The 25,463-nt window shown below is 50.5% G+C and overlaps 1 protein-coding gene and 1 long non-coding RNA gene across 6 annotated transcripts; one reads left to right on the forward strand and one right to left on the reverse strand.

The window, feature by feature from the left end:
- Positions 1–524: 524 nt before the first annotated feature.
- Positions 525–11,969, reverse strand: MFSD2A (MFSD2 lysolipid transporter A, lysophospholipid). 2 transcript variants are annotated; one of them, XM_077150151.1, is made up of 14 exons: positions 11,733–11,969; positions 10,220–10,351; positions 8,602–8,726; positions 5,352–5,475; positions 5,146–5,224; positions 4,604–4,761; positions 4,035–4,125; positions 3,801–3,919; positions 3,568–3,651; positions 3,064–3,147; positions 2,857–2,969; positions 2,275–2,418; positions 2,011–2,187; positions 525–949 (listed from the first exon to the last, which is right to left on the reverse strand). In XM_077150151.1, the coding sequence occupies exons 1-14, from the start codon at positions 11,823–11,825 to the stop codon at positions 886–888; spliced, it is 1,587 nt and encodes a 528-aa protein (XP_077006266.1). In that variant the 5' UTR covers positions 11,826–11,969; the 3' UTR covers positions 525–885. The 2 variants fall into 2 exon arrangements, with proteins under 2 accessions (XP_077006266.1, XP_077006267.1); XM_077150152.1 differs by lacking the exons at positions 10,220–10,351; positions 11,733–11,969 and adding an exon at positions 9,357–9,462.
- Positions 11,970–12,088: 119 nt separating this feature from the next.
- Positions 12,089–19,715, forward strand: LOC143674439 (uncharacterized). Of its 4 annotated transcripts, XR_013171056.1 has the most exons (6): positions 12,089–12,517; positions 14,381–14,538; positions 16,251–16,375; positions 16,828–17,026; positions 17,133–17,255; positions 17,971–19,715. It is a non-coding gene; the product is annotated as an uncharacterized LOC143674439 (long non-coding RNA). The 4 variants fall into 4 exon arrangements; XR_013171055.1 differs by lacking the exon at positions 16,828–17,026 and having other exon boundaries at positions 12,092–12,517; XR_013171057.1 differs by lacking the exons at positions 16,251–16,375; positions 16,828–17,026 and having other exon boundaries at positions 12,093–12,517; positions 17,971–19,714.
- The last annotated feature ends 5,748 nt before the right edge of the window (positions 19,716–25,463 follow it).

The raw sequence follows: 25,463 nt of genomic DNA on the forward strand, positions 1-25,463 counted from the left end.
GAGCCCCAATTGCAGAGTCCTAAAATCTGCACCAGCATAGTCAGCCCCACGTGCTAAGGCACGCACAGGGAGGGAAGCAGAGAGCACAGGCAGGGCCAGAGCAGCTGTTCTTACACACGGGACCGGCAGGAGGGTTAAGGTTTGCAGAGCCCCACGCTCATCTCCCCTTTCCCTCTATTCCAGTCCACAATCTCACAGACCTAGGGTGGAATTCCAGGGAGTTCAATTCCTGTCCCTGTGGACGCTAGAGCTGGGTTTCTTTAACTTTAAAATGGGGACAAGCCTGACTTAGCAAGATCATTTCAAAGACTAAATGAGAACACCAGAAAAGCAAATGGAAAGGTTCCATGGGTGCCTGGTACAGAGAAGGTGTTTAGTAAATATTAACTGACGTTGCTGTCACACCTCTGGGCACATTACCACACCCAGCAGTGCCCATGGCTTGGTGTTCCTTTGCACCGGCTGAGTCTTGGCACAGAGGGGCTCAGCATGTGGCTGAGGACAAAGACAGAAAGAGGCAGCTCGGTTTTCCAGCTTTTATGAAAATTAATAACATTAATAGCTCACAGACATAGACATACACAAACATTTCTATGTACACAGTCATTAAGTTATTAATTAGTCTCTGTATAAAACGTTTCTACATTAGTGTTCTGGGCAATGCCCAGTCAGTCCTTGGCATATTCACAGTAGCAGTCCCAGGGCCCAGCCCTGTGGGCAGGCAAAGGGGGTGGCAGGAGGGGTCCTGGAGTGCTCACTCTTGAGCCTTCAGCTCCCTTCCTTGGCACCTGGAGGCCTGCATGTGGGGAGCAGGCTCTGATCCCTCCGTGCGGCCTGGGAACCTGGGCCCCTGTGCGTGGTGGCTTCAGGGCACCCCAGCAGGCCCTAGAGGATGCTGGCGAGCTCTGTGGAGTCTGTGTCAGAGCAGCCCGAGCTGCTGGCCTCTTCTCTGCAGAGCCAGAGGAGACAGGTCAGAGGAAGCTTCTTTACCCCTCCCCAGCCCCACCTGCCTCGTTCCTCACAGGATCTCAGCCCTGCGGTCTTCACTGGCTGTCAGAACAGTTTAAACTACAGGACATAGCGAGCTGGCTCACTACTACTTTCAGCACAGAAACCGCTGGTTGGTTTGTAAACATGTTCTTGCTGCCCACAGGGAACTACCATCCCCAGGACTAGACTCTGGCCTGGGCTGGCTGATGGACTGGCATTTCCCTCTCCATCCTGCACTCTGATTTCCTGACAGGCAGAGCTCAGGCTACAGCTGGGGTCCTGCACGCCACAAGAGTGGTTAAACGTACAAGCTTTGTTGGGGGGCGCAAGGTAGTTCAGTGGTAGAACTCTCACCTGCCACGTGAGAATTCTCACCATGCACTTCCCCAAACCAACTAAACAAGCAAAACCAAGAAAAAACAAAAACAAAAATTCAACCAATGGTGCTGTAATAACGGGACACACACATGGAAAAAGAATGAAATGTGACCCCAGGAATATAGCATAAAAAAAGAAAGAGAAAAAAAAAAACGAAAAGTACAAGCTCTGGGGTCAGAATGACTGGGCTCAAACCCCAGCTCTACTCTTAGCAGCTGGGCCCGTGGCACTTTCTGGTTAAGCCTCAGTTTCTTCATCTGCAGAGTGGGGTGCCTAAAACCTGACATTGAGGGCTGCTGGGAGTCCAGGAGATAATGAATGCCCATTCCCTAAAACGTAAGCTCCCCTAGGACAACGCCTCACACACAGTAGGCATCCGGTATGCTTTTGCTGGATGAATACCTGTAAAACTACTCAGTGCAGCTCCTGGCACCTAGGCCAGCGCTCCAGAAACGGGAGCTGCCATCATCATGAATCGGCAGCAGGGAGGGGCAGAGGCGACCATCAAGGGAAGACCGCGTGGGAGGTAAGCCTGGACTTGGCCACAGGGCAGGCCGTGTGAGGAGGCACACACTGAGGGCTGGGGCTGGATGAATCCCTGCCCTTCGCCACCCCTGCCGTCCCAGCCCCCTCCGCTCTCACCGCAGAGCTTGCAGGGCCTTCTTGTTCTGCCGCCGCTTCTCCTCGTTAATGGGGTAGAGCTTGAAGAGCAGCAGACCCAGCAGGATGAGGACGATGGGAGCCATGGTCACCAGCATCTTTAGCGTTAACTTGACGGGCGCAGGCTGGGAGCAGCCACGGGTCCGGTACCCTGCAAAGCTGTGGGACCCGGGGGGTGGTGAGGACGGGGCACCTGCGACCTGGCCCCACCAGCCCAGCCCCTCTCCAGACCCCCACCCCACTCACTCGAGACTGAGGGTGGAGATGCCCAGTGAGACTCCAGAGGCGAACTTGGTGAAGAATACATAGAAGGAAAAAAAAATGGGCTCGGTTCCATGGGAGTGAGGCTGCTTCAGGTGGAAGTCATCGATGACATCTGGCAGCATGGACCTGTGCAGGTAGGGGGCAGCCATGAGGACCCACTCACCACTGGCCTATATAGTGTCTCTGTGCCAATGACAAGAGGTGGCCCCCTGGAAGGACGCAGCCTCACAGGCACACAGCTCAGTGAGGGGATGCTACCTTCATGTGTATTAGTTAGTAAACAGGGCCCCTTCCTCTGAGCTGAAGTAGCACCACTCTAGGTGCTTAGCTTGGTAAGTGGTGCCAGGCCATATTTTAGCCTCCATTCGTCCCCTTGGCTAGGGGTTCTTGCACAGTTCACAACCTGAACAACTGAACAGGGCAGACCTGCCCCACCTCCAACCTGGATCTGCAAAATGGTATGGGGAGAAGCCGCGGGAGAATGCTCCCCAAGGAATTCCAGACCTGGGGGTGGGGGCAGGGTGCAGGGCTGGGAGCATCTCAGTTGGGCCTATACATACTTACCAGGGCAGCAAGAAGGCAGCTGCCACGCTGATTCCGGCTGCCACAGCTACCATGTATATGACGATCAGGTTACTCTCCATGAGAGCCACCAACATGAGAAATGGCACCGCTGACTGGGGGTAGGGGTGTAGGAAGCTGGGTCAGGTGGGAGGCTCCCCCCAGCAACCCTCAGCTCAGCCTAGGCCCTACCCTTCCAGCCCTACTCACTGAGATTCCAATGTACACAGCCGTCTTCTTGCCAAAGCGGGTTAGGAACCACTGCCAGAAGGGAATGGTGAATGTGGCTGAGAGCTGTGTGGGTGGACAAGGGGAATGAGGGAGATGGGTTAGGGTCATGGAACCCTTCCCAGGATCCCAAAAAGTTCTCCCAGCCCTGCTCAGCAGCAGCCAGAAGACATCTGGGGAATGAGGAGGAAGTTGGCAGGTACTTTTGAAGGCTCCCCAGAAGAAATGAAGTCTCATTTTCATATCCTGCTTTCTCACACCTCTGAGCACATCAAAATTATGCACCTCTGTCTCTCCTACAATCCCTACCTCCAACCCCCAAGTCTTTCTTAAATAGTCAGCTCCAACCAAATATTCTGGGAAACCTCCTTCACATCTTCATGATCTCTGGCTAGCCTGGGAAATGCCCTCTGGCTATCCAGACAACCATCTCATAACACACAGCACCTGTGCCCAGGCTCACACGCCCTCGGGCCCCACACCTACCATGATGGCCAGGAGCAGATTCTGGAATTCATTGCGGAAGCCCAAGGTGTAGGTGCAAAACAAGGCGAAGTTCCCCTCTACCAGCTGGGGATGCAGCAGGTGAAGCAAAGAAGGAGGTGATGTTAGGGCTGAGCTCCCCCATAGTGTCCTCCATGCTGCAGAGTCCTCTGCTTATCCCACCGCCCCGCCCAGGACACCCCCATCTCAGGCTGGCCATGCCAGGCCCCACTCACCATGAAAGCCAGGGAGGTGAAGAGGAAGCCAGTGATGAGCTTGACATATGGGCCATGGCTCATGACCAGCCGGAGACCACGGAAGAAAGACATGGACTCCTTCTGGGTCTTGCAGGGTTCTGGGGGCCAGAAGGGGCAGTGAGGGCACAGGCACCTCCCAAAGCCTAAGGCCAAGGCAGAGGGTGCACAGCCAACCATGCTGGGACCTGCGCCCCTCCCGGGGGCTCCTCTTACCTCTCTGTTCCCGCACTCCCAGGGTCAGGATGACAGCACAGATGACGTAGATGGAGGCAATGACCCCTGCCGCCAGCAGGTATGCATTTTGCTATAAAGTGGGGTGAAGGAGGTACAGACAGAAAGACAATCAGTCTGATCTCACCCCAATTCTCAGGAGCCCCACTCAATAATCTTGGGCCAGGTCCTTCTCTGGGGCCTCACTATCTCTATCTATGAAATGGGAGAATCATCCTGGGCTTGCTGCTGCTACCCAAGGCTGGGCAAAGTTCAGATGAACAAAATGGAAAGAAGCCAGGCTGGAGGCTGAGAGCCCACAGTGCAAACCTCCCCACATCTCAAACCTCCCCACATCTAGTCTCTGCAACTTACAGCTCTTTGACCCTGAGCAAATTACTCAGCCTCTCTAAGCCTTAGTTTCTTATCTGCAGAGTGAACATATAAACAGCACTGTAGATAAATGGTCCAACACTTAATAAACACTAGCTTTTACTATTTTTGTAGGATGACCGCCAACCACCCCATCCTTCTTCATCTCCGCAAGTCCCTGCCCTGCCAGTGGGCCTCACCGTTTTTCTAAGTGAGATGTTGCTGTATGTGCGATTGGCTCCTTCCAAGGCCACTGTGGAGACACTGGGGTCCAGGAGACAAGGTGTATCTGCTTGGCCCACGATTTGCCCCTGGATTGCTGTGCCCAGCACTGTGCCCAGTACCTCCACTGTCATCCCTGGGCAAGGAAAAGGAGGCCCTCGAGACAGGTTCATGGCTTGTGGACCCGAAGGAGGACGGTCAGATGGATGGGAGCCATCCCATCCATCTGACAGCACAGGCCCCAGGTGTGATGGTGGCAGGCCCAGGCAGGATGAACAGATGGCGCCTTGGCCTGAACTCAGCCTTGCTCTGTGTGACCTCTGACTAGTTCCTGCACCTCTCTGGCCCTCACCAGAGCAAAAAGGGCCTGAGTGTAGTTTTTAAGTTGGATTCACATCCACTCCCAAGAGAAGAGTGGATAGATGGGCCCCGAGGGGAAGAAGTGTGGCAGGAGGGTCTGGGATTGGAGGAGTTCAAGTTCCCTGGTGGTTGGGACTGGGCAGGCAAGGGAGAGACTTACGGTATGCAGTGGCAGAGTCCCGCTCGGTCTGCTCTGTACTGATGAACATGGTGAGAGCTGAGTAGGGAACGTGGAAACACTGGCATGGAAGAGAGACCCTCAGCCAGTCAGACGATGGACAGACAGGAACAGCTTCAGGCACCAACCCTGCAGTCCCCAGGCACTCCCGATCTCCACAGACACCCAGGGGAGGCACCCACACTCACCGTGACCAGTGTCTCAAAAAGGCAGTAGAAAAGCAGGTACCACAGGGCCTGGCCTCGTGGGAAGTCAGGCACGAACCAGATGAGGAAGTAGGCAATGACGGCCAGGGGCGTGGAAAAGATGATCCTGAGGAAGGGGCAGGTCTGAGGTGGGGGGGCTGGATGCCAGAGCCCCAGGAGCTGGGCCCAACCTGGGCTTCCGGCCCACAGGGTGCCCACTGGGAAGGAAATTCCTCCCCGTAATCCACCTGCCCCAGGGCCTCTGGGAAGAGGCTGATGACCAGGCCCAGAAAGGGGGACTGGGGCCAGGCCTCTGGAACTGAAAGATCCTCAGCACTGCACATGTGAAGGTCAAGTCCTGAGTCTTACCAATGTCTCTCCAGAAACGAGGGCTCCAGAGACAGGGGCTTCCTATGGGCTGGTGGAGCTGAGAATGGAAGCTGAGACCTCAGGCAGTGACACAGGGAGGTGGGGAGGCAGGGAGAAGGAGCAATCCCAATGGCTGTATGTTCACATGTGTACACACAGGGGGATGCTGGGGTGGGGGACGGGAGATCAACTCCAGGCAAAGAAGGTTGGAGGATCAGGTCTAATAAAATAACTGTAAGGGGGCAAGTGTAAGTTTCCCACATCACCACAAGTGGTTAGACCTCAGGAAGGACTAACTTCATGACAGTACAGAAAGGCAGGAGAGTGCAGTGGTTGAAAGAATAGCCCACGGAACCACACTTCTGGGGATCCAATTCTGGCTCTCCTGATTAACTATAACTTGGTGTTGGACATGCTACTTAACTTCTCTGAGACTCAGTTTCCTCATCTGTAACATAAAGATAATAAAAGCACCTACTATGTGCTGGGCACTCTTCTAATTACTTGGATACATCAATGAACAAACCACAGAAATCATTGCCTTCGTGGAACTTACATTCTAGTTGGTGAGCAGATAAAAGAAATAAATTGTTACATAACATGTTAGAAGGTGATAAGTGCTATGGAGAAAAGTAGGCTAAAGGGGACTGGAGGCGAATTATGGTATGCAACTTCCAACCGGGAAGATGGGATGGGCCTCATAGAGGTACTGTCTGCGTCAGGATTTAAATGTGAAGGGAGTCAGCCCTGCAGACATCCAGGGCACAGGTCCTAAGGCAGAAGCATGCCTGCTATGTCTGAGAAACAGCCAGAAGGCTGGGGTGGCTGGGGTGGCATGAGCAAGGAAGTGAGAATTAGAAGATGGGGTTGGAAAGGAAATGGGACATCAGACTGTGCCGGGCCTTAGAGGCCATTGGAAGGACTCTGGCTCTACTTCATAGGCCTCTTTTGAGGCTTAAATGAGTTGATATAAACATTGGGTCATAGTGTTTGCTGTGATTATCACATGAGGAGAGCTCAGCGGGAGAGGCAGCACTAGGGGGTCCAGGGCTCTGGAGCACAGGCCTGCACTAGGGTGCTGTGCTGGACAGCACCGGAACAGGAGTCAGAACTTGGGTCCAGTCCTGCTGCCTCTTGGCCACGCCGTGTGGCCCTGCTGACACTTGCCTCACAGGACAGCCTTGAGAAGCTCCAGGTAAAGTGGCCGTCAAAGCTTTCCTGGTCTGAAGGGAAGGGTTTAAATACAGGCAGACATTTAAATGTAGGCTGGGGAGAAGAGGGAGCCACAGGGCTCATAGTTCCCAAAAGGCTCAGCCTCTTCCTACACTGAAAGGAGTCGGGACTCCAGGCCTGAGGAGGGGCCCTGGTCCTAACCGGGGTAAGGGTGGAGGGCACCTGCACAGTGGTCCCTCAGCCTGGATGTGTATACACAGGTACGAGGGCAGGGGGACCACTCAGCGGTCACACCAAGACAGGGACCCCTACCCCAGGCAGGTGAGGACACATACACAGACACTGCACTAAATCAGAAACCAGCCAGAAGGACCTGCAGCAACTTCCCCGAACTGGTGGCCACACCTGCCCAGAGAACAAGGGCTCCTTCCTCCAACCCTCCATTCTCTCCCCTCAGCAGCTGAGCAGCCGAGAGGAACCCAATGTGACTGGGAGTAACCCCTGGGCACTGCCACACTGAGCTGGCCGGGCTGCTGCCTCCCATTGGCTGGGCCTCATGAGGAGATGTGGCAGCTGAGCCCCGCCTCCCGCAGGCTGCCAAGGAGGCGGGCGGGCACCCGGCCTGGTGCTCTTGCTCTCTGAATCCAAGAGCAGCCTACCCAGGTAAGGCAGGCCGTCCTGCCCAAGGCTGAAGAAGCCTGATCAAAGAGTCCAACCTGGGTCTTAGCCAGGAGCTGGCGGGTTGGAGTGGGAGGGGGCCCTCGTGGGAAAGGAAGCTGTTGGTGGGGGGGGTTGGGGGCTACGGGAAGAGCTTTGAAGGCTGGAGACCAGGTACAGGCGCCCCTGGGGCAGGAAGGCGCCCACTTGAGCCTGGATGGGCTGGAGATGAAAGGGGTACAGCCCCCTCCACCCCACCCCCTGAAGCAGGATGTCCTGGAGGGAACCAGAACTCCAGCCCCGTCAGCCTATCCTGTCTGTTCCCACTGCTGTTTGAACCCTACCCCCCCCCCCCCGCCCCCATCTTCTTGGGCTGAGCCATTTAGGCTCTATCAAGGGGAAAGGTAGTTCAGAAGTTATGGATATGACCCCCCCGCCCTGCCAGGAGCAACCCTGAGGGAAAAATTAACTAGTTCTAATTTCACTGAATATGTACCAGGCATATTAAGTTTTTTTAAAAAAAGCACTTAATCCTCACTCAAACATTTTTCTTTTCTTTCTTTTTCTTTTTTCTTTTTTTTTTTTTACATGGGCAGGCACTGGGAATCAAACCCAGGATCTCCAGCATGGCAGGCGAGAATTCTGCCACTGAGCCACCATTGCACCGCCCCACTCCAACATAAATTTTATCCCCATTTTACAGATGAAGAAACTTGAGGTTCAGAGATAATATGAGCCAGAGTGCAACCTTTTCATCCACTATGCAACACTACCTCTGCCGCTCGAGAAAGTAGGAGTAGTGAGAGTACCAGCTTCACCATGGAGAGGAGGCCAGGCCAGGGGAAGGGGCCCAGCCCAGCCCTGGGGCCAAGCTGGGAGTGAGCTGGCTGGGTGCCCAATGCCAGGGCCTGGGCCTGAGCTGGGGTTTTGACACACTTGGGGTTCTGCGTCATTCCTTCTTCTCACCCCTCCAGGGAGATAGAGAAACAAAGAACAGACATGCTGGGCCAGAAGTCCCACTTTTGCAACCTCGAAGAGAGCCTCTTCCACTCACCAGGGCATGAGGCGGCCCAAGCGGGTCCAGGAGGATTTGCTAATGCAGAAGCCCACAAGGGGGTCCGTGATGGCATCCCAGGCTCGGCCCACAAACAGGATGATGGAGGCAGAGAAAGGGTCCACCTGGCATGGAGAAGAAGCAGAAGCTGACCCTCTACCCAGATCATTCTACCCACTTGAGTCTTTACTGGGGAAAAGCAGGAGCCCCCTCCTCTCAGCCATGTCCTCAGGACCCTATGCTGTTCCCTCCCAGGCCTTAAACAGCCTTATTTGCCTTGTTAATAAAATAACCACAAAAGTTCTCCAATAGTGAGTAGTACTATGTGCCTCCCAGAAGCTTTCCCAGATTCATCCCTTTATTTTCTACCCTCCACTGCCCTTGAAAACACACGCACAATTAGAATAAATTCAGACTCCTTTCTTTCCCTTCCCCTCACAGCTTTAAGCCCCAACCTCCTGGTATTAGAGTTAGCCTTAGCTGGGTGAATACACTAGGCCTCAGTTTTTCTACCTGTAAATGGAAATTATAATCCCTGTCTTACAGATCAAACTCTATCTTCCATGTGAAAAAAAGGAGTCTACAGATATTTTCCAAAAAATAGCCTATTTCTGCCCTCTCAAGCTAACCTCCTTTCCCCAAGCCTTCTAGGCCAAAATAGATAGTTGTTCTGTACTCCTCTGCATCCATCCAGGCCCTGCGATTGCTATTGCTCCGGGAGCCAGTGGCCTCTCCCACACTGACTGCACTCTCACCAATCTGATCTCCTCAGCTCTGGCACTCACTACAATAGTTTCACACTCTGCAGTTTCCTCTTTCTTGCACTCCTCTCACAACCCAGCCCATGGCAATTGCTGGAAAACTTGCTGCTGAAAGAAGTCATTTATACTTTTTGGGACTCAATGTTCCCCCCATAAGTGGATACAACTAAGATACCCTGCTTGCAAAGTCAGATGCTACCTAGAAAAGTCAGCCAGTAAGAAGCCCAAGCCCTGGGAGCCATGGCTGTTCAGCCTCCCACTCTCCCATCCAGACAGGGTGAATTCTCAGGATACCGGGCTGCTGGCCAAGGCTTCTCAAAGCACAGAGGAGTCCTGCTCCACCGTAAGTGCCTCTCTTAGTCAAAGGCCCTGTGTACTGGGGTACCCTTAGCTCAGCACTTGAGAGCCCCTCTACCTACTGATGTGCCCTCTGCTCCCTACGTGAAGAAGGAATGCCCCTCTTCAAGAAGCCTGGCAACATCCGTTAACCTCCGAGCCAAGCCAGTTGGCTGCCATCCAGCCAGGGACACGGTGTGCCAGCCTCTTCTAAGAACAGCATCACCAACATGTCCCATTCTTTTCCACATCACCACCTACTCCTTCAGGCTCTGTCGCTCTCACCAGGCAATGAGGAGTTGCCTGACCTTGGCAGCTAAGACTCTGCAGATGGACAGATAACCCTCTTGGGTACATTCCAAAGCCTTTTTACTACTCATCTACTGTGACTCATAGGCAACGAAGTAAGGATTCCTGGTCCCATTTCACAGTTGTGAATAACTGAGTGAAACTACTGGGGAATCCCTAGCCCTTTTCACCTCAGGATGCTGGGGGAGCCATGGAGGGTTCAGCCCACTCACCTGAGCCACATCTAACAGGTAGATCTGCAGGAAGAACCCCAGGGCACAGCCTGTCACCTGGTAGGGGGCTCCTCCAACCGCATAGCAAAGTTTGTTGCAAATGGACAACTGTTGCTTCTTCTTTGGTTCTTTCTAGGAAGAGGAGGAAAGAATGAAAAGAGGCCCAAGTTCCTCATCTCCATCCTAGCAGGTTCCAGAGGCAGGATCATCCCTTCAACCAGCTCACTCAGGAGAAACCCTGCCTTGCCTGCCAGGGAGAGATTCTCTGTTCTTAGGAACTTGGAAAGGGGGTCTCCATATTTCTGAGTAAGTAACCTCTCAGCACCCCCACCCCAGTTTCTAAAGAAACTCTTATTAGTTTCCTTAGAAACCATACCTAAAGAACTCCCCCTCCAGGGCTCAGCCATGTTTCTTTCCAAGTCACAGAGGGTGAGCATGCTTCAGCAGCTAGACCTGTCCCCACCTGGCACCAACTGCCACAACCTGAAAATCCTCTTGCCAAGAGCTGCCTGAGCCCAGTCTGGCCCCCGCCCTAGCTCAAAGCAGGGACCCACCTGCCTACTGGGTGAGGGATCTAGAGAGCTGTCTGGGCTAGGCTCAGCTGGCTGTGAGCACAGCTGTTCCTTCCATCTGTCCCAGTGTGTCCCTGGCCCCTATAGGCAGTCAGAGCTTCAGGCAAACCAGGCGCTGTCCTCTGCCCAGCTCCTTGGGGACCTTGGAGAGAGGAGAAGAGACTTCCAGGGGCAGGGCTGGGCCCTCTTAGGGTGGGGCACTAGAGAGATCCCCCAGGGAAAGTAGAGATTGCTCATGGATTGTAACAGCATAATTGCTCAGCCTGGCTCCTTCCCAAGATCAGTTAATAAAATTAAAAGGAAAAGGGCCACCTCCCAGGCAGACATCTATTGCCTGCTTTCATTCTGTCCAGAGGGCTGGTGATGGGATCGATTAGTGGAGAGGCGCAAAGCATCACACGCGCAGGCGCGGATAAACACACACACACACACACACACACACACACACACACACACAAAACCGCCTGCCAGCTGAGGTCGGTTCCTTTAAAAGCAAAAAGCCCTTGTTCTTATGAATGAACTTGAGCGGCCCTCAGAGTGGAGGAGAGGTGACGCATAGAGTGTGGATGTAGGAATGGAGAAAAGGGGAACCGAGGGGACTCCCCAGATCTCTGCAGTCTCTGCGGCTCTTAGAGCGGCAAACCCGAGCCGCTCAGCAAAGAGGAACAGAAATCTACTAGGCAGAGCCGGTCACCACGTCGAGCTGCCGGCGGAGATCCTCCCGAGAGGCGGCGGGGAAAAGCGGGCGCCGACGTCTACAAACCTTCTTCATCACCCCCTTCCTACCGGCATCCCGGCTCCTCTCCTACCCCTAGGCCCACCTGTTCCCGGGTATCCCGAGCTGTCCTAAGACCAGGCCTAGCCACACACACCCCCATGACCCCCCGTGCCCATCTCAGATGCCTCCCACCTTGCCCTCCACGGGGGTGCCGAGCCCTCACCTTCACCTGTGCCGGGCGTTCACCGGCTTGCAGGATCCCCGTGGGCAGCAGCCCCGCCGCGGAGCCGCTCTCGGCGCCCTCTCCTTTGGCCATGACCCGCGGGCCACGCCGCTTGGGACGGGGACGCTCCTCTGCCCGGCAGGCCTCCGCTCGCCCTGGGTTCGGGTCGTAGCCGCCGCCGCCACGGTCGCCGCGCACAGGTAAGCCCGGTGGGCCGCCTAGGAACACACTCCCCAGCACGCCGGCTCCGCGCCTCTTAAACTTCGACCCTGCGCCCTCGGATTGGGCAAATCCCGGAGCTGCGCTGCCCCGCCTCCAGCCAATCCCCGCACCCGCCAGCCTTGGTGTCTGCCCCACCCGCCCGGCGGCGCCTCGCCACTGAGCCTTTTTCTCCAAGCCCCGGAACCGGCATCCGGCTGCGTGCGCCCGGTGCAACCCGGAGAGAAAGCCGGAGATCCACCTGGCGCGCGCGAGGAGGATGAGACCCAAAGCTGAAAGTGACCTGCCTGAGGTCCCTGGAGTGAGTTCCCTCTAAGTCGGGCTGGCAACCGCTGACTTCTGAGCCCCGTTCCTAGGAAGGGGGGTGCTCGGAAGCCCGCTGCCCCCCTCCCACCCCTCCTTTAAAACGCAGAGTCAGATCGCATCTTCCTAGCCCAGAGGACAGAGAGCTGGAATTTCCGTTCGGACGCCCCTCTTTCTTCTCCCAAGACCACCCATTCCCTGCAGAACCTCCACACAGACTCTTGGCATCTATGCGGCCCTGGGCAACGGGGGAGAAAGTTGAGGTAACTCTGGTCCCTTCTGGGAGCTCAGACTGTGGGGAGGAGGTGGGGCCACTGCCACTAGTACACTGATAAAGACGCCCGCTTTTGACGGAGAGGTTCCTACAGGCATAGCATGGCCTCCCCTATATCCCATTCAACCCCCATAACCACCATAGGAAGAGGTACTATCATTATCCCCACTTTACAGCCCAGAAAAAGGAAGCTCAGAGAAGTGAAACCTGTTATGTGGCAGAGCCAGTCCTGGAAGGTTTCCTCTGACCCCAGAGCCTTTGCTCTTATCAGCCCTGCTCTGTCCCTCTTGGCATAAATTACCACAAGGTTGCATGGAATGTGTGTGTGTGTGTGTGTGTGTCCCCGCCAAGAATAAACCCTGGGAGGTACAGGGCTACAGTGGCATTCTGGGTTGAGAAAATCAACGAAAGGGTCAAAAAGAGAGCAAGAAAGAGTGTGTGTGTGCTGTGATCAGGTCCTTGAAAGGCGATGAAATGATATTAGGCTAGAGCAGAGCCCAAGCGTGAGAACCAAAAAACAGTCTTTTCTTCTGCCCTTGGGTCTCTTATGCTAACATCACCTCCAGAGGCCAGGTGGATGCCAATTTACCCTGATTGGTGAAGAGGATGCTAGGGTTCTCAGAGGCCACTCACCTCTGGCCCTGTGGTTGCTCAGTGTCAGGCTCCCCTTTTTCCTTTCTTTAAATACCTGGTTGCTGGAGAAGAGATGGGGTCTGGCTGCTCCAGGCCAGCCACACCGAGCTTCCTTGTACAAATCCCATCTTCTGGGAGCATAGCTCTGGGCCCCAGGTGGAGCCAAAGCAAGGCAATTTAATTCTGTGAACAGGGCATGAGCAGGCCTCCATGAGATGTGTGAAACTGGGCTGTAACTTCTCTCAAGGTTTGAATAAGATGAAGTGATCTCTGATCTCTTCCAACTCTAGAATATTCACTCCCATATTGTATCACAAGTGAATTGGGTCCCTTGCCAGACCATGAGCTCTGTGAAGGTAAGGACCACATGTTATTCACTGCAGGTATCCCCACTGCCTTGTTTTGGGGCCTGACTTATGGTAGGAGCTTAGTAAATAAGTGTTCAATGAATAAATTCTCAGTCTTTCCCAGATACAAGGAAAAGAGGAACCCATTCAGGAAAGCCCCAGGTTCCTCCATTTACTACCTGTATGTTTCATGTTAATTAACCTCTGTGATGGCTTATTTTGTGTCGACTTGGCAGGATTATGGTGGCCAGTTGTTTGGTCAGACACTGGCCTGGTTGTGGCTGTTGTTACTAGTTGTTACTGTTACCATGGTGTATGTAACGTCTACAATCAGTTGACTTTAAGTAAAGGGAATTATCCTTAGCAATGTGAGTGGGCCGCATCCAAACAGTGAGTAAAATGGTAATATTAAGTATGTGCTGGAGTTGTTTTGGGGGTGAAACAAGAAAATGCATGGGAAGCACTTAGTACCAGTGCCTGGGAGCAGAAGCTGGCCTGGTCCCCCTCCTGGCTTGAATCCAGTCTGTCAACGTAGCAGCGCAAGATTCCAGATATGGCCTGACCAGGCCAGCACAATGGGCCTATTATTTCCCCCAGTCTGGACGCAACACACTGTTAATGCAGCCTAAGACTGCTGGGCTTTGGAGCCTTTCTCTCCCATGATCAGTTCCCATCAGGTTGTGGTCAACTAAATCATTCAGTCCCTTTTCACCGGAGCTGGGGTCAAGTTGGGTCCCCACCCCCATCCTCGGCTTTGTGCAGTGTCTTGAAGCTCACAGCAGGACAATGTCATCTTACTTATTCCAGCCTGTCAAAATTGTTTTGAATCCTGCTTCTGTTGCCCACTGTTTCCTCTCACTCTCTAATTTTAGATCCAGCTTGCCCCTTGTGATTTTAGCTCTACCATCCATATTGTTGGTCAGGACAGAGCCCTGTAACACACCACCGGAGACTCATTCACCATGAACTGACTCAGAGCACTGCTGATACAACAGTTTTCAATGATTGAGCACCCTCTTTTGCTGACCAGGTAGTGTACTAAGTGCTTTGTATATACCATCTCATTTATCCTTATAACACCACTGGGGAGGGCTGTGTTGGTTTGGAAGCTGTTATCTACCCCAGAAAAGGCCACGTTCTTTTAATCCATTCCTATGGGTGCAGACCTATCATGGGTGGGACCTTTTGCTTAGGTTATTTAAATTGAAATGTGACCCCCCCCCCCCATTCAAGGTGGTTCTGAATCCTTTTATGGAGTCCTTTATGAGAGGAAAAAAGACAGAAAAGCCCAGAGAGCATAGAGAGAAAAGCCCCAGAGAAGCAAACAAATGCCCACAGAAGCTCAAGAAAAAGTCCCTAGAGAGGCTGAAAAAGGAAGCCATTGAAGCCAGACAATGAAAGCAATGAAACCTGAGAAAGAAGAACCAGTGAAGGCACAGTGCCAGCCATGTGCCTTCCCATGTGACAGAGGTATCCCAGATGCCTGCAGCCTTTCTTCAGAGAAGGTATCATCCAGTTGATGCCTTAATTTAGACATTTTCATGGCCTAAGAACTGTAAATTGTAAGTTATAAATCTCCACTGTAAAAGCCAACCCATTTCTGGTATATTGCATTCTGGCACTTAGCAAACTGAAACAAGGGGGTAATTTTTATCATTTCCTTGTGAACCTGATGATGAGCCTGAGGCAAAGAGAAGAGAAGCAAGGACGAGATTTTATAAACCCAGAGTCAGGTCCTTTATTCTGACAGTGAATTTCGTTGCATTAGATGTCATCCTTCAGGTGCCTACAGTCCTGTCCATGTGTCCCCTTCGACTATTTTCCTTCCCACCCTCTTAGCCCCAAGTTGCTAGGCCTGGAGCCCAAGGGGATTTACTGAGGCTCCAGTCCATGTGGCAAAGGATAACCCCACCAGGTCTACTAGCCTCGAAAGCCTGGAGCAGAGACCTGGGCCCATTCTTCAAAACAATGTTCTTTCTGTCTAGAACAAGTGAAAGCAAGCGCTTCTCCCTGAGGAACAGACAAACAGCTCCCCTCCCTGTGACCTCTTCTGGGTCTAGCCCAGCCTCAATCTAGAGCAAAAAAATTTAAGAACACCCCTTGCAGCTCTCCACCTGCCTGTGTCCTCGCAGGGCAGATGCTATTTGTTCTGAGGGCCTCTGTGGAGGCTCCTGGGACCCCTGAGTTCCCTGGTGCACAGAGCAGCAGAGTTGAGTGCAAAGATCCCAGAGACAAATGATCCGGCTTCATAGCCCAGTGCTACTATTACAGTTTACTCTTGGGCAAATTACTGAACCTCTCTGAGCCTTAGTTTCCCTATCTATCATATAGGGATAATAATTGCAGCTATCTCATAGTTAGTATGAGGATTAAGTGAAGTCCTTAGAATACTGCTTGACAAACAATAAGCACTCAAAAATGTTTAGTAGTGGTGGTGGTGGTGGTGTGCTGGTGACAGTCGTAGTAGTAGTGTCACTCACTCTTAGTGCCCTGGGAAAAATCTTAGCAAGTAAGATCAGAGGGGAGAGAATTCGATGGTAAGTGGCTGGGGGCTAGATCGAGGGCTGGTGACCCTGGTGCACTAGGAGGCTGCCAGCCAGTGTTACCAGGTGTCTGATGTTGGATGTTGTTTCTGGGATATTGTTGCTGAGTGAAAGTGTTGACAGATGCTAGTGTTGCCAGGTGGGGTAGCTTGTGGTATGTTATACAATGGTAAGATCTCTTCCATGCTCTAAAATCCAGATTTCTGGATAAAGGACCCAGCCCAAGCCTTGAAACTTGTTTAGACTCAGCAGCTACTTGCAAGTTTGCCTCCTGGGTGGTGGTGCTCCTGAGGCATAAGGCGAAGGAATGGCCAGGTTGGAGAGGTAAGAATTAGGCAGACCCTGGAGCAAGGGCTCCTGGGAACAGTTGCTGCGTTAGGCATGGCTCAGCCTGTTCTCTACCTTGCCCCTTTGTTTGCTGTGTAAGGAGGAAGCCGGGCAGAAAGTAGGAAAGAGGGAGTATTGAGGGCCCTGAGAGAGGCTCTTTGGGGAGGAAATATCTCAGGACCCTTGAAGCCACTTGAGGCTGCCAGTTCCTGCCCGGATGTTGATTTGGCAGTTGTGGGATAAGAGAAGCCTCAAGACTAACCCATATGATCTCACGAGGCTGTGAACTGCTCCACAGAGAGGCCCTCTGTCCTGGGTTTGGGGCTGGACTCGGGTCTGGGTCTGACTTCTGAGTTTCATTTCTCTGGGGCCAAGGGGAGATTCCCTGGAATAGGTGATGCCTCTCCTTCAACCAGTGCCCCTGTCTTTTCATCCTGGGCTCCCCCAAGTCCAAGGTCCTTCCTAGCAGAAGAGAGAAAGCCCTACTCCCTTGGGAAGGCCCTGACTTCTGGAGAGATGTAAGAATGACTGAATAGGCAACATCAGCCTTAGACAGAGAACTCTGCCACCTGAGGCCATGGTACAGCTCTGTGTGAGCACCAGGGGTGGGACCAGCCTGCCAGGTAGCTCCAGGGCTCATGCGATCAGGTGAGACCTGGCCTCAGAGGAGGGTGGGGGCTGATGCCTGAGCAGTACCTCCCCCTTCCTGGCTTGTCAGGACTCTGCCCTGAACTCTCCTCATTCTCATGTCAAGTTCCTGCAGGGAATGACTTGCTGGACTGAGGCCAGGGTGGCAGAAGCAGATCCTGCCCAGAAGATTCCTGGAATCCTGCTCCCTCTTTGGGCCTCCTTCTACCCACCTGGACACACAGAAAAAGTATATGGGGCAACCCAGCATTACATAATTGTAGCTTCCCACTAGGAGTCAGTGTTTTAAGAAGTCACCTTCTGCCCCCACTATGGGCATTTGGTGTCTGGTTCCAGATTCAGCATGGTAACAATTTGATAATGCTGTGATCGCATGCTGATTAAGAGCAATACATAAGAGCATAGCTGGGGCAGTTAAAGAACCTGGAGTCAGGTTCATTAGGGCTTGAATCCATCTCTGCCTTTAGTCTTCATTGGCTACTCACTTAACTTCTCTCCTCCTCATTTATCTTCTCTGTAATAATCCTAATGATCTGGTGACACAACATGTATGTGCCAAACAAATCTCAGGTTTGACTCTTCACATATTTCTTTCATTTGTCCTTTCCCTCTGATTGACAGGATATATGTCTTTGATTAGTAGACGGGGGAAAAACAAAGTTCTTACTAAGTTTCTGAGATTAAAAACATGGTGTCTAGTACCATATGAATGCAAAATGTCACAATGGAAAGACTGTGTCTATGAAGGGGTGTATGGGAACTCTTCACTTTCTGCATGATTTGCCTAGAAACCTACAAGTACTCTAAAAAAAAAAAACAAAGCACTGGGGCCTTAAGGAGAGAAAGGACACTTGGTATCCTTGTCAATGCATTCATTGAGCCTATCCTGGGCCCATGAAGCTACACAGAAATGGATAAAGCATGGATGATCTTGTCCTTTACAGGTTCATACCTATTTGAGGAGACAAACGCAAGCAGGACTGTTACAAAATGATGTGACAAAGGCTTATTTGGAGACCTATCTGACTGCACAAAAGAGGAACAGCAGATTCTGCTTGAGGCGTCTGGGAAGCTTACAGAGTCACAGAGAAGGTGATGTGGACTAGTGTCCTTTAGGATGATTAGGAGATCCTGAGACAGGGAAGGGCAGGCTGGGCAAACACAGTGCCACAGGCAAGGACATGTGATGGAGGAAACAAGGTGTAGAAACAGTGAACAACCTGACTTGGCTGGGCATTTTCTAGATGGGAAATTGGTAGGTACTGGGGTTCAGAAGATGAAAGGAAACTTTTCTTCCTTATTCTGAAGACAGTAGCAGAGCCATTAAAAAGATTTTGAATAGAGGGATAAAATGACCACATTTGGACTTTATAATGATGACGCTGCCACGTGCCACCCTCAGACCCCTCATCTCATCTCTCTTGGACTGATGCAGCAATACCCTAACTATTCTCACCTATTTTTAGCCTCTCTCCTTCTGATCCAGTCTCCAACAACAATTAGTGGATGTTCTAAAACAAATCTGACCATGTCATCCATTTGCTTTTAAACCCACCTATCATATAAATGTTTGATGAATAAAAGAATAAATGAATGATCTATAATAACTCTTCCTCCTATGTTTCTGGGTCTGTGGGTCTAAATAAAGCACTTCCTGATTTCCTTTCTAGGAGAAGCAAGGTCAAGAAGGTGTTTCAGTTTCCCCGCTGCTAAAACAAATACCGTACAATGGGTTGGTTTACACAATGGGAATTTATTGGCTCACAGTTTTGAAGTTAGGAGAAGTCCAAATTCAAAGCTTCAGCAAGGGGAGGCTTTCTCCCTGGGGCTGGCTGCCAGAGATTCTTAGTCCTTGGCTTTCCTGTCACTTGGCAACGCATGAGCTGATATCTTCTCCTTTCCACTCTGGGTTCCAGCTTGTTCCTGCAGCTTTCTCTGTCTATGTCTGAATTTCATTCTCTTTATAAAGGATTCCAGTAATCCAGATTAAAGACTAACCTGATTCATCTGGGCCACACCTTAACTGAAGTAACATCTTCAAGAGATCCTATTTACAGTAGGTCTACACCGCACAGAATACAGAGCAAACCCAAGACACAGTTCAGTCACCACAGAAGGGTCCCATAACAGGTCAGTGGCAGCAGGACTCTGTTTCCTGTTCCATTGGGGTTCTGAGGGCACAGTCCTTGCAGAGAAAGCCCGAGGGCATGTTCTTTTCAGTCTCTGAGTCCCCAGGATGACACTCCAGAACCAGCGCTAGAAGGACCAAAATAACCTACCTCCATGCCCATTTTCCACCCCCCTGTGCTGGAAGCAGGGCTAAGGTCTGGACTTCTCCCTCCTCAGCTTGCAATTTTGGCCTCCCCTTCCTCTGAAGGATTCATCAAGGAGTTTCTGGGCTCTGGGTCGGGCCTGAGTTTCTGGGTCACCTTACATTTAGGCTGAATTCTGAGTTCTGGAGCTGAAATGGGTCTGTGTTGGGTTCTAGGCTCTTGGGGTGGCAGGAATTTCCTCTGGGCTGCTCTGGACTCTATCTAAATGTTGGGCTTAGCTTTGATTTAAGGGTGGGACTGAACTTTTGGAGGGCTGAATTCTGGGATTTGAGCTTTGGGCCCTCTGAGCTCTGGATTTTAGGCTGACAGCTAGGTTTTAGGTGTAGGACTTGGCTGTAACTTCATTTTTTTTTTAAATCATGCTAAAACCAATTGTAGGGGCCATTTTCTCTTTCTACCTACTGGTTCCCCAGGAGGGAGTCAGTTTCAGGCTCCTACCTGCTTTTTCCCTTCTACTCTCCCACCTGCTTCCTCCCTGCTTTATCCCCTCAATAAATTTATTAATCTTAAAAAAAAAGAACACCAATTGTCGTTTCATATACTTGTAGTGAACACATGGACACCAAAATTTAAAATATAATATCATTTGCAATCATGCAAAAAAATGAAATACTTAGGTGTAAATGTAAGAAAATATGTATAGGACTTGTATACTGAAAACTACACAGTGCTGATGAGAGAAGTAAAAAGATTCTCCTTAAATTGATTAACAGATTTAATGCAATTCCTATAAAATTCCAGCAGCATTTTTGTATGGAATTCATGTGAACTGCAAAGGAACTTAGAATAGCTAAAATAATTCTGAAAAGTAGTAAAGTAGGAGGAATCGCTCTTCCTGGTTTCAAGACTTTTTTTTTTCATTTTTTATTTTCTGATATATATTACATTCACATCTCATGTAATCATCCAAAGTGTTCAATCAGTGGTTCACAGTATCATCATATAGCTGTGCATTTAACATCACAATTGACTTTTTTTCTTTTTTGTGAAAATAACGTATGTATGAAAAAGCAATAAATTCAAAGCACATCACAACAATTAGTTGCAGAACAGATTTCAGAGTTTGGTATTGGTGATAGTTCCACAATTTTAGGTTTTTACTTCTAACTGCTCTAAGATACTGGAGACTGAAAGAAATATCAATATAATACAATTGTACTCATTTGTTAAGCCCTACCTTCTCTTTGATCTTTCTCCCACTCTTTAGGGATATTGGGCTATGCTCATTCTAACTTTTCATGTGGGAAAGGGTTGTGGTTTCTATAGCGATCAAGACCTTGTTGGTATCAGTGAAGGGATTGGCTCTAAGATGTGTTTTGAATTTTACAGCCTGGGTTCTTGACTCTGAGCTTTAGTTCTGCATTCTGAGCTGGATTTTGAACTATGGCTGGACTGGTTTGAGCTGCTAGTTCTAGACTCTAGGTTGTGTTATAAGCACTGGGCTGGGTGTTGAGCTGTAGGTTCTGGGTCTAAGTGCTGGGCCGGGCTGGGCTCTAGACCTTCCCAAGTAGGATATGGTCTCTCCTCTGAACTCTAGGCTCTGGGTTTATGTTGCTGGGGTAGGGGTTGGTAGTGGGGAGGAGGCAGGTTGTAGCAAGTTCTTCAATCTCTCCCCTCATCCCACTGCATTTCCTGGAGACTTTCAGCTTTGCTTCCTCTTCCTGGGAAAATATGCCGAAGTAAGGTGTAGTAGCCTTCCTTAAAGCCTTCTAGGACTTCTCTGACCACCAGGAAGAAGGAGGTGAAGGGTAGGGCATGTGATACGTGGGGGTGTTCCTTGGGTGACCAGATCCATCCTACTTGATACCAAGTACCTTTCCATATTGCAGAGAACAGGTGAGGAGACCAGATCTCGCCCATTATCTGACTTAATGGGCATGGGACTGAGATTGAGGAGCCCCACCCCCACCTCTCCTACCTATTCCTGAATATTTCCCTCTACCCTCTGTTCCAACCAAGAGTAATTCTCTGGGGTCACCCAAACCTTTGCTCGTGGCCTGTCCCTTACCCGTTTTGTTTCCTCCTTTCAAGGTCCCCCTTCTTCCCATGACTGCTGCATGCCCAGCAGAATTTCTCCCCAGCCCCACTGGTGGCCTTATCTGCTCCATGATGCTGCTGTCTCAACACAGACCTCTACAACTTTATTCTCCTGGCTCAAGATCCTCTTTCCTTATGCCCACAGAAAGAGACCACCTCTTCATTTATCTCCTGGGTAAAATCTCTATCTCTGTGCAGGAAACCTTACCCTCTACACCACACGGGAATAGGATCAACAGGATAAGATACACTTAGCAGAACACTTTCCAAAGTCTGAGTTATTCAGTCTATAATAATATCATGGCCTAGCAATTTTGATCCTTAAGGTTCTGTCCTTTTAAGGTCTTTCTATCAATAAGAACTGATGGGCTATGTCTTCTCCTTATTTTTCACATTTGGCCTACTGTGGGGATGACAGTAGGGTGGTAAAATGTGGATCAAATATCCCACATACACATTCATACTCACCTATGAAAGACAAGTGTTTATTCTCAGCAACAATACAGTCTAAATCTATGTTGAGGAAGAGAAATCCCCATAATCTAAAACTTCCATAATCTGAACCTTGCCTATAATGGGGATAATGCTGAAATTATTTTTGAGAACCATGCCAATTCTCCTGGGAACATCCTCCTACTTCCGGGCTATGCCCCAGCCTAATATGCATTAAAAAGTAGGCTGAGTAGAGTGGTGCAATGGTGGCTCAGTGGTAGAATTCTCTCCTGGGGGTGCATAACAGATTCAAACCAGCACAGTAGGTTCTTTATTATCCTCCATTCTGCTGATAAGGAAACCAAGGTTCAGAAAAGTTGATCACCTTGTTCAAGGTCACAGAACTAGTGAGTGGCAGAGCCAGAATAGAAACCCAGATCTTCTGGACTCCAGAACACTAAGCCCTTAACTGCTGCTTCTCTTGACTTTGGTCCATGGTGGCCTCATTGCTGACGCACGCAGGCACAGCGGTCATATCAGCTCTCCTTGAGCTTCGTCAGCAGCAGTACCTTCAGAGGGCATTGGCAGTGACAAGGGACAGCATCACTGGGATTTTGAGAAGAAGAAGAAAATGGAGAGAGGACCTAATGGACTAATTCTCTGAGCATCCCATTCCCTGGGATTCCCAGAGCTCTCCAGGAGCAATTTGAGGGGACCTCCCCTCAGAGGGGAGCTCTGGGGTCCCACAGAGCTAGGAAAACACTCTCTGGTGACTGCTTATATGACCATGTTTTTATCTCAGCTATAGTGTGGCCTGTATACACCCTAAAAAATATGAGCTCCTCTTTAGCTCTCTCATGTCTACATTTCCTTGTCACCTGTTTATCAACCTCATCAGGAATCCCATCCCTCCACACCTCCTTCTTCTCCCATCCTAGCACCCGTGTCCTAGTTTCAAGTTCTCTTTCCTCCCACAGGACTAGAATGTCTCTTGCCACACTTTCCCTTGCCCCTGGCCTGCAAAACACTATACTTTATCTGTTCCTATCCCAGGCTGCTGTAGGCTACCGGAGGAAACCACATAATTACATGCAGTTTCTGATCTCACCCACTCTGCAGCCCTTTGCCCAGTCCTTACCAGCTCTCTGGCTTTTTAGTCAGCCTTATTCTAGGGCTTATTCTCACAACCCAACCTTAAATATCAGTGCTCTGAGCACTTCTTCCTTCAGCCCTCCTTTCTCTTCATTATTCTAAAAACTCCCAAATCTATAGCTTCCCCAACATCTGGATGCCTGAATATGCATTCACACATTGGTTCATATAACCAATGCTTTGTTAGATGCTATGTTTGAAGGATAGTATGGACCCTGCTCTCCTGAGCTCACAGTTTGGCGGAAGAGATAGACGTATATAACTAGGCAATTAGAATGGAGGGTGTTAGCAGAGAGAGCTGAGGGAGCCAGAAAAGGGACAGCTGGCCCCCAAGAAAGTATCAGTTAGGCTTGAGTTTGACTATGAGTGGCAGAAAGCCCTAAATTACAGTCATTCTAAAAACTTTTTGGAAGTTTGGAAATAACAAGTCCAGAGCTAGTATGGTAGTTCTGTGATCATCAGAGACCCTGGTGCTTTCTGGTTTTTTGTTTTTTGATTTTTTATTGTGGTAACACATACACAACGTAACACTTCGCATTTTAACCACTTTCGAGTATACAAGTCAATGGTGTTAATTACATTCACAGTTTTGTTCTGGTGCTTCCTATTTTGTTGCTCTACCATCCTCTGCCATCCTCAACACACCACTTCCACCTCATTGTCTAGCATGACTGCTCAGGTTTGAGTGATCACCTCTACATTCCAGCCAGCAGGAAGGAGGAATGGGTGAAAACTGACACCCTCTCTCTTTTAAAATAGTTCTTGAAAGTTGCACAAAACATTTCTGCCTACAAGCTGTTGGCGAGCACTTAGTCACACAGCTATACCTCATTGCAGGGGATGCTGGGAAATATAGTTTTTATTCCAAGCCAACCACATGCCTAGGTCAAAACCAGGGTTCTATGACTAAGGACAAGCAGGATAATGGATATTAAGGGACAACTAGTAGTTTCATCCTAAGAAAGCATTCTCATGAGTTCATGCTTAACCTGAGTTTTGAGAGATGAATCAGAGTTAGCTAGGCAGAACAGAGTGTTTTGTGCATCTGGAAGCTCCATGGTGCATTCTGGGAAGTGCATGTGGTTCAGAGTGTCTCCAGTGTGGAGTGCATATCTGGGACTGGCGGGAGACTCAGACTGGATCATATTATCTAAGGTATCATTCTGAGAGGGGAGGCATGGCCTATTCTGAGGGAAGAGGCGCACCTAAAAGTGAAGCAGGATAGGACCAGCCTGGGTTAAATTTAGATTCCTCCAAAGGTGAGCAGCCTGGGGTGCAGCTTGGCCCTGAAGTCCCTAAGCTGTCCTCCCTTTCAAGCACAGAGTTCCAGGAGATATCAATTTGCAGTCCAGTCAGTCTCCCTTGCAAGAAGGTCCTGGAGGCTGTGGAACTGGGCTGCAGTGCTGAGGTAGGCGTCTAGAACCAGTTAGTGGCAGCAAGGCCATTGACATACTAGCATCGATCGCTGGTCAATGGTAGGGCAGTGGTGGAGACAGAGAAGAGGGTAGGACTGAGCTCATATGAGTTTCCAGCTGGAATCTCCTCCCCAGACACATCACCAAGCCTTCCAAAGGTTGTATTTATTTCCCTGGTATGTTTGCAGACACGGGGGCAGGGCAGCCAACTGGCATGGGATATCTGGCTCTCTGGAAGAATAGCCTAGCCCCAATCCCCTTGGCTCTGCCCCCATTGTCCTTCTTGTCTCCTGCAGTTAAGTGAACAGTGACCTTGGCCTGGACCACCTTAGAGAGTTCAGCAAGAAATCCCATATGCTCCAGCACCTCCCCCAGGCTAGCAGAGCTCTCTAGCTCACACCCCTCATACACATATACACATCACACATACAGACACACCAGCACACATCACTTATACTGAATACCCAGGTCTACATCTATCTCCCCATGTACAGTTATTCACATGAGAAAGTCACATACACATGCCACCTGTGTGCTACATGTAGGCACAGCCCTCCAAGTACCTGCATGACTTATAGTCACACACGTCTCCTTACATTCACATTGCATGTGAACATATACGTGCTGCACACATGACATTCAAGCATGCCCACAACTCACTGCATACCATACTATACATACACATTTCTCACATGCATCATACCTACATGCTCTCTCATAAGTATATCACACCACTGATGCTGGTCCCTGTGCCTTGGGGACAGGGTTCCCAGGTTGCCTTATCCATAGGAACCCTTGCCTTCTGAGCTTTGACAGGATGGTGACTCAGCGAGGCAGCTGGACGGGAGAAAGAAGTAACCCGTATCTCCCCAACCCAAACACATATACTCAGCTCACAGCAAAGAAGGAAGACTGGCCTTTTCCCCACAATCTTGTGGACCTGTGTTTGCCCCTAACATCAGGGATGTGGAGTTCGAAGCAGGGATTGATCCGTTATGATGCCTCGGCTATGTTCCTACTGCCCAAGATACCCTAGGGACAACAGTCCCAGCCAGCAGTCTGGATATA

Source organism: Tamandua tetradactyla, chromosome 2, assembly GCF_023851605.1.
Source record: "Tamandua tetradactyla isolate mTamTet1 chromosome 2, mTamTet1.pri, whole genome shotgun sequence".
Taxonomy (NCBI): domain Eukaryota; kingdom Metazoa; phylum Chordata; class Mammalia; order Pilosa; family Myrmecophagidae; genus Tamandua; species Tamandua tetradactyla.